Source organism: Haliotis asinina, chromosome 14 (genome assembly GCF_037392515.1).
Source record: "Haliotis asinina isolate JCU_RB_2024 chromosome 14, JCU_Hal_asi_v2, whole genome shotgun sequence".
Classification (NCBI taxonomy): Eukaryota; Metazoa; Mollusca; class Gastropoda; order Lepetellida; family Haliotidae; genus Haliotis; species Haliotis asinina.
The window spans coordinates 16,843,011-16,851,930 of NC_090293.1; the positions used below are offsets into that span (position 1 = coordinate 16,843,011).

General features: G+C 38.4%; 1 protein-coding gene across 1 annotated transcript; it reads right to left on the bottom strand.

The window, feature by feature from the left end:
- Nucleotides 1-1,985: 1,985 nt before the first annotated feature.
- LOC137262113 (uncharacterized) lies at nucleotides 1,986-5,450 on the bottom strand. Its single transcript, XM_067799892.1, has 8 exons — nucleotides 5,411-5,450; nucleotides 5,135-5,158; nucleotides 4,560-4,631; nucleotides 4,204-4,245; nucleotides 3,867-3,884; nucleotides 3,015-3,065; nucleotides 2,576-2,620; nucleotides 1,986-2,194 (listed from the first exon to the last, which is right to left on the bottom strand). Exons 1-8 carry the CDS (start codon nucleotides 5,448-5,450, stop codon nucleotides 1,986-1,988), a joined length of 501 nt encoding a protein of 166 aa, XP_067655993.1.
- Nucleotides 5,451-8,920: the final 3,470 nt, after the last annotated feature.

Below are 8,920 nucleotides of genomic sequence, written 5' to 3' on the forward strand. Positions count from 1 at the left end.
AGTTTACCAGGTTTTTAATCGTAGTATTCTTGTCATTTTAAATTTGACTAACATTTCGTACACTCGCCAGCAGCTGAAGGGATGGTGTAAATCCAACTAGGGTTCATGCAGGTAGCAAAGGTACTGTAAGTCCCCATGGTCCCTAGTATGGTGATCTACCTTCTGTTGTTGGCGATCTATAGCCCGTGTTTTATAATGTATTGTCTTCTTTAATTACAATGTTTTAGTTTTTCATGCTGGTTTTATATGCATGTCTGTGATATTCTAGTGTTTTTACTGTCCTTTGTTGACAGGTTTTTACATTAGACATATATTCCATTTCAGTGTTAAGTTCCCGTCACGATATGGCTGAAATATTGCCGATGTGACGTTAAATGTTAACTCACTCACTCAATTTGATGCAACTACGTTGGCAGTTTTCTCTAGGCGACACAGGTCGTTTTGTCTGGGCTCGGAGGTCGTTCTCTCTTGCGCGTTGGCCGTTTTCTCCATTTTGGGGCGGTCCGTTTTCGCTGGGATCCATTTTTTCGTATCCCGTACATGTCTGCAGAGGTTATCCCCCAAATGGCCTATGGGGTTGAAGTTATGCGATTTGGAAGGCCAAGGAAGTATTTTAATGTTCTCATTCTGAGGACACTGTAAAGTGTCATGTGCTGTGTGAGGCCTGGCATAATTCCTCTGACTACCAATGATCATAACCAGATTAGTACCGATTAGTCGTTAGATTTCCCTTGAGGCGCGTAAAGGATATGTCGTCCCTCATCATTACACAGTCACCACCATACCAGTCAGCCTACGAGACACAATTCTGTTCAAAATATACATTGTGATGTCGAGAGACGCTCACTCGTCCGTCCGGACACTGACGGAGAAAGCAGGATTCTCCTGAACTATACACATGGACAGTTTTGTCAACGTTCTTATTGCGCCACTAGACCCGTTGACGCCAATGTAGTCGTCGTAGGACAGGGTCAAGTTAGGTTCTTCTGGCTCCAACTTTTCGTAAACCGCCCTCAAACTAGGCATTGCACTTGCAGTTACAGTCCGCAAATTAAGTACCCAAGTGAGTACCCGAGTGTACGCATCCTGCGCTGTAGTGACAGTTGGAGCTCTACCACTTCGTGGCCGATTTTGAAGTAGAATTTGTTGCTTGAAACCAGTGCCATAAACGACTAATGGTACCCTGGAGAACATTTTGGTGGTTTGCAATGGCGAAATTAGAACTATCAAACACTAAGTTTGAAAGAGTAATTTGAATTTTCATACATCATCATTTAGGTTTCTTTATTTTCTTTAATGTATTTATTATTTTTATTTTTTATTTTTATTTATTTGTGTGTGTGTGTGTGTGTGTGTGTGTGTGTGGTGTTGGGGGGGAGAGATTATACCTATACGTTTCTTTATTTTATTTAATTTATTTACTATAGGTTTTGGAGGGTGGGGGTGCGGGGTGGGGGTGAGGGTATCAAACGACTTTTACTCTGAAGTATGTGTATAGGCGCCTTTGTGTTTGAGGGTTCATTACCAAAAGGCCTCTTGGACACATTGGATATGTCCCTGTTTGTACTGAAGGATGCTGAGCTTTGGAATCCATACAAAAGTGCCAGGAGCTGTTAGCATTGGTTAGGGCGGAGTTCTTACAGAAGAAAGGATATTTTTTTACACGTGATGACGTGATGTTTACACGTAATGGCAACAGATTTCACAAACTGTCAGAGGAAACAACTGCTAAGGGTATACATTGGGATAACAAATGGCTTGGATAGTATCAGTTTATTCCATCGCTGCACCCTGCATTCAGTGTGTGCAATCTGCCATTCATAAAATGCACGCTGGATATGCCATTCTTGACATAGAGGTTTACGTAGGAAGTCTCATAGTTACAAACTTTCAAAGAACAAAAAGCAATCCCTGTAATAGTATCACTTTATTTTTAGGGATATAGTTCTCAGATACATAGGTGAACACGATTTTCCATTGTGTTTCTAAGGGCACAGCTGAAATGTGCCCTTGCATCCTTTAACAAAGAAACCCCCTTTACGAGTGATGGCGTAGTTTTTGTCCTTGACACACGTGCCCTCCGAGGTGCCAGCCTTAAGGGTGGCACTGGAGACAGTAAAGCCGTCAGGGTTTTTCCAGTAGACTCGAGACCCAGAAACAGCACCCTCGGGTAGGGTTACCTCTACGCATTGTGCTGGAAAGAATACATTCAAATTCTAATTATACTGACAACAAAAGACACTATTATCTAACGTCTAGGAGACAACACACGGAAAATCATCTCTTTGATCACTTTCATCGGTTTGCATAAATCAGTGGTTCACCTTTCATGAGAAAGCTATTTAACTGGGGGTTTTCAAACATTGTGAAAAACATTAATGGTGTGCTATCTATCCTCAATTTGCTTTATACACCATGTTTTGTATATTCAGTAAGGGCATGTTCCTGTCTGTTCGACTACTTAAAAATTGTTGGACATATCTCAGTATCTGGAGTTGAATCTCCATAATTAATAAATACTAGTAAATAAACTGGCCCGTTGAATAATGGTAGAGATAAGTGGATTTCTATTTACTAGCTGGTTCTGTCACTTTAGGTGGGATGGTTGCCACAACGACATCTGAAAGCAGACAAGTGAAATTGAGTGATGGACAAGAAATACTTCAACATTTCGATGAGCTAGGGGTAAAGGCACAGATTCGACTTTTATTAGAAGGATATTGTTTTCGAATATCCTCATAAACATTAACAACGTGCTATATACCCTCTATAATCATCATGTTCTGTATATTCGGAAGGACATATTTCGGTATTGGAGATGAATACATGAAACTTGTGCGCGGTGAACTATGGAAGAGATGACTGGATTAGTTCTTATCAGCTGGTTCCGTCACTTCAGCTGAGATGGTTGACTCAATGACCTCTTCAAATACAGTGAAATTAAGTGATAAAAGAGCAATACTTCAATTTTGCAGATTTAATTGCTGGTTATGTAACACCTAGTTGTTACTCACCAACTGGGTCTGTGACCTTTGGCGGCAGCTCTGGATCAGGGTCACAGGCATCTACAAGAACAAAGATACATGCATCAAATTGATATTTCAACAAAATGCTCGTATAGTGACTTGTCAGCGTGGATGGAAGGTGAAAAGCATAAGGCGGATATGTAAAACACCTCAAGAGAATCTAGCATTGTTAATCTAGCATTCTAAACTACAACTCGAGGACACATTCCTCGGCATGAAGTGTCGAACTCTAGGCGACTAGACTAGTGCCTCATGGTGTGTCAAGTGTTGCTGGAACATACACATGTTTAGTCTTAAACTGTTTAGACTATACCTGAACATAACTATTACTGGCTGCGAACATCATGTGATTTTCTGTTGACCTTGCAGTGCCGACACTATACGTAGTGGACATCATTAAATCGAATGGGCTCTCTAGTCAGGCTGAATCAGGTTTATTGTAGTATTAGTGAATGCAGCATGAGGTAAAAACAACAACCCAATGCATGTATTACATGTGCAGCGTTGGCTTACTTCACTTTAAACTCCCGTCTTCATATTTCCGAATAAATGTTAGTCATTATGTAAGTAAGTTTGTCGTATAAGTTTAAGATCGGTCAAATACAAAACAAAGAATAAATACCTCAAGATAGACTACTCTTATGATCGCCAGGATAACACTGAGTGATTAGTTTAATCTACCAAAGAAACTAGTGATTGACAGACTGAACAATTAACTCACCTGTTGTAAACTGCAGCGATGGTATACCATCAGTCAGGTCACATATCCAAAGTGCCAAAATTATTGTAGCCGTGATTTTGATGGTCACAAAAGGCTTAAACAATAAAAAAAATCCTTACCACCAGTGCACTCTGCAGCTGAAAAATATAAAACCCACTGAATCAGTTAATGCATATTTAATGGAAAATAAAACTCATAAATACACATTGCAATGATTTAACAAGGACGCGAGATTACGTCTTCTGAGGTAAAAGGGAAAGCTTATCATGATATAACAACAAAATAAAAGACTTTACAGTAGCATTAATCATGACATCGTGGATGGTACTACGTATGTGAAGTCCAATATACTTGTAGAAAATTAACTTGTATCTAAACTGATCTTTCAGATTTATCCATATTAGGCCACCCAAGACGACCAGAAGGACACGTCCTTCTCACATAGTCTATGCTCACCATTTGGTTCAATAGGACCTTGTGGCTCTGGATTACCGGCACCTGAAACAACCCAAAATAACATCTGATTGACGATCAGTGAGGGGCAATTGTAAAGGGTCAGGTAGATATTCACTTTCGGACAGTTTCTGGGATGTCGACAATGCATTAAGAAGCCATTGTTGGTGCAGCTCAATGGGGCTCATTGTGAAAGACAGAACGTTTCAGCTTGGACTCTGTATCTGTTAAAATATGTCCAATTATCTAATCAATACCAAGATTTCAATAAAGACATCACATGAAATAGAGCGTGTGTCTGACTTGTGTCTGGACTGTAAATATTTTAAAACATGCTTATGAAACATACACACACATACCTCCAGTTTCAGTGGACGTAGACGTAGACGTTGATGCTGATGTTGATGTTGATGTTGAATCCGATCGAACATCTAAAACATGCAGGCTTGTGGAGGCAGTATGTGATTAATTTGTTCGGCTTGTTATATATTAGCGAACGGCGACGGCTAAGGTGCTGACATAACAACTCAATGCTAGGATGAATAAGGGATTCGAACCCACCATCATAGCACAGATGATGGACGAACTCTGTACACACAGTGTATCACGTATCTAAAGGATGATTATATATACCAAGTTACGTACCTGAATCGGTGAGTGTAACAATTGTTTAAAAACATGTTTAGATTCCTCTGAACTGGCTAGTGTGTTACAGCTGGTGTTGTTACCGTATCTCGTCACATATGAAATCCCAAATGAATATCAGAGATAACCAGATGCTTACAAAACATTATTTTTGTCAGACGTCTACCCAGTAGGAATCTGTCGTAAAACATGTTGAAACCTTATAGGCAAATATCTGTTCCCTGGTATGCATCATGCGTTAACAAGAAAACGTTGTTGTTTTTGTCAGTTTGAAGTGATGCCAGCTTACCTCTTACAACAGTGGCGCACATTCCTGGAACAAATTACACCCAGTAGAGTTAGAAAATGACAGGGAATAATGATGCAATGTGACAAACAATAGAGATACAAAATGGCAAACAGTAGATAAACAAACTAACCAATGAGAAAAGTTCAAGTCGAGTTGACTATTAAAGGACACTTTTTTAGTTTTTTTTATGTATATATTTCTCTGTATCTACCATTTTGGAATACGCGTTGCCTATTCTGAGAGAGACATTCATTGATAGCATGATGCTGAACATACCAATGGCGATCAAGAACAAGATGGACAGTTTGCTCGTCATGGCTGCAGTCAAGCTGGTCTTGTATTATGGTGAGCTGATTCCCTGGAGATCTGTAGTAAGGAATCACGAATTGAGCTATCCCTTATATAGTCATCATAGATGTTTCCAGGTCATGTGAAGGTAAAGGGTTCATATCAGTCAAAGTTTAGTCAAACAAGACGCACAGGTTATGACTTTGATGTGATGTTGACAATTTAATTAGTCATAACTCAACAATATTCAGCCAGTGATAACAGCATTATGTTTGTTTGTTGTTTATCGCCGCACTTAGAGGTATTTCAGTCTGTAAATATTCAAGTCTTTACCAGATAATGAAGTGATCAACAACATCAACATCGATCTATGTATGTGTCAACTGCGTCAGCGAATGTGACCACCCGACCCCGTTAGTCACCTCTTGCGACAGGCTTGGGAGCATACATGATAATGGACGCAAGAATAGCATAACGTATGGCTTTGCTAAACACATCTACCAAAATTCTTATTTTTGACACTACCAATTATGACCTGGATACCATGTTGAAGGGAAATAAATAATTTACACCTTGTGTAAACCAGAAAATAGTTGAATTCGTCCACAATTATATCATCAAGACACAACGCTTCAAATTTTCTCAGAAATATGATTAAATTTACTCAATCTTCTCATGACTGATTTATACGAGGGGATGTCAATAAGTTTTGAGCCTTGAGCATTTTTCATACCCAGGTGTCACAGCCTAGGGTACGACATTGAACCTTGGGGTGTAGCTGATGTGATATATAAGTTTTGGTATCCTACTCTCAGAAGTTATTGAACAGCTCACATTGACAGAAAGAGACCCCCACACGGCAGTGAAAATGAATAAAATTGAGTATCGAGTAATAGTAATTACGTTTTTAGTTCTTGAAGGAAACTTGGCGAAGAACATTGAAGAAAGGCTTCCAGCAGTTTATAGGAAGTCTTCCCCTTCATCTGCTACCATCAAACGATGGGTCAATGAATTTAAGCATGGTAGAGAGAGTCTTGAAGATGACCCCCATCCAGGTCGCCCAACAACAAGCACTAGTCAGGAAAACATTGACAGAGTGCATAGACTTGTGCTGCAAAATCGTCGAATCACACTCCACGAGTTAGAGGAGACCACAGGCATTTCACACGGATCCATCGAGACAATTCTTCATGAACATCTCGTCATGTTTAAGATGCTTACAGATGAAATGAAGCAAACAAGGGTCACCACAAGCAACTCCATGTTAACCAGATACAACAAGAATCCAGAAGATTTTCACTTTCGGCTAGTAACCTGTGATGAAACCTGGATCCACCACTATGATCCTGAGAGCAAACAAGAATCCATGGAATGGAAACATGTCACTTCTCCCAGGAAATCCCTATGTTGTAGAAAAATAAATGTGGTTCATACCAATATTTTGTGTTTGTCTATGCAAGGCTCAAAACTTATTGACATCCCCTCGTATTTCTACAAAATATAGACACACACAACTTACAAAACAGTTGATGTAATCTGCACATGCTCATAGAGTTGTAGTAAGCTGTAATGCTTGTTCACCAATTCAAATTCACTTTCATAAACATAGATAAGTTTAAACCAAAATTCTTATGTTTTGCGGTAAAGATGCGGACATATGCAATGAAATTGTTGAGGTTACTTTTTCATTGAAGTTCGAGAATCCTGAAAAACTGAGTCTTGTCGAACCAATTTTGATTGTCCGGTCGGTGTAAATAAGGGTGTATCCTCAGTTCCCTATTGTCTTCTCTGTTCATTAATAAATTATCAGATCTAGATGAAAAACCAACTATGGTAAATATGGTATACAGTTATTTCCTGATTTATTAGAAATTCTATTATTTATGTTTGCAGATGACGTTGTTCTTGTGTCTGATTTGAAAGTTAACTTCATATTTTCCATATTTATTAGATACTATATTCATCAATGTTTAACGTGAGAAATTGTTTTAATGATCCAGCACTGTGGTTTTTAATGGAAGTAATTACTAATATCAGTAAAATTGGAATTATAGATCCGAGTGTCCTGCTTTTAGTGTTTGATACGCAGATTCAACCAATATTACTTTATGGGACTGAAATATGGGGAATGTATAGATTTGATGGAATAGAAAAAGTCCTTTTGATTGCCTAGAAAAGATTTTTAAATGTCACTCCACAAACCAATACAGCTATTGTCTACGGCGAGTGTGGAAGGTACCAATTTTCATTAACGCTTTGCGGAAAACCTTGAATACAGGTTAAAAACAATCGTATGAATGAAGACAGAGTTCCATAAGTCTATAAAATGTTAATGTACAATGATAACTGGGATATAATATGCTTCATATATAAGAAATGTTCTTTATTCATATGGTATTGGTATTTCTGAATTTCTCAGACAGTCGGTGATAAAGTTTCGTTTATGAATAAATCTAAATCAGTTGCGATCAATATGTGTTATTTTCAGTCATGGACATGTGTATGAAATAACAGCGCACGGTATTGTATATACAGAGAATTTAAAAGTGTTTTAGATCCCCAAATTTAATATATTCGTCATGCATTGTCGACAGTAAAATACTGATCAAATTTAGATGTGGATTGTTAAGATTAGAGCATAATGAAGGTAGATGGGAAAATATTTATGTAACGGAACAAAACTGTCCATAGTGCTCTTAGAGCAAACTATCTATCATATTATCATAAATTAAAATCACCATTAACTACTAGAGACGAAGCACTTCTAAGAACATGTGTCCATAAGTATACTATGAGTATCAACTAAGAAAATCAAAATACTTGAACAAATAGAGATTCGATTGAGAGCTCATATGAATTTTAAATTGATTATCATCTTCTATGAATGTTAATCTCCTGTGTATATTTACATTAAAGCATCAGAACTGTTTAAACTGGACAGGTGGTGGTTTTTCTTATATGTTGTATCTACAATTTATACTCGGGCTCCGGTGCTTTCGTTTATGTGAACTGAAACAAAACAATATTTTTCACACAATAAGAATGAATACGTTTGGATCAAAGTCGCTTTAACAATATTCCAGCAACATCACGGCTAGGGACATCAGAAATGGGCTTCACACATTGATCCCACGTGGGGTAGTCAGTCGTACAGACCCTGAAGTATATATATCCAAGAAAGCCCACGCCAGTCTAGAAAATGTGCCTTCCTTAGCTTCAAAATGAAGAAAGTCTCAGGGCTCCATTTTGCTATATTATTTTTTTCACTATGAACGTTTTTTCAGTAAAATGTGTTCATTTCACAGACTAGCTGTTAGTCTACCACATGTTGAATCGAACCCGGACATTCGGCGTGACGAACGAGCTACACCACAGCCCCACGCACAATAAGAGGACTACCCTCAATACTCATGTGAAGCTGGATTGTGTCAACATGATGTCGGATGTAGTGAGTTAGTAAGTACTTTTATGCCGCTTACAGCAATAATCCAACAATAT

Bases quoted from the DNA above. Each gene is read 5' to 3' on its own strand.
- LOC137262113 (XM_067799892.1), bottom strand. From the start codon at position 5,450: ATGACGAGCAAACTGTCCATCTTGTTCTTGATCGCCATTG. The intron at 5,159-5,410 runs GTATGTTCAGCA...AATTTGTTCCAG, and splicing joins CTTGTTCTTGATCGCCATTG to GAATGTGCGCCACTGTTGTA. The intron at 2,195-2,575 runs GTAAATAGAAAT...TATTCTTTCCAG, and splicing joins TAAAGTGACAGAACCAGCTA to CACAATGCGTAGAGGTAACC.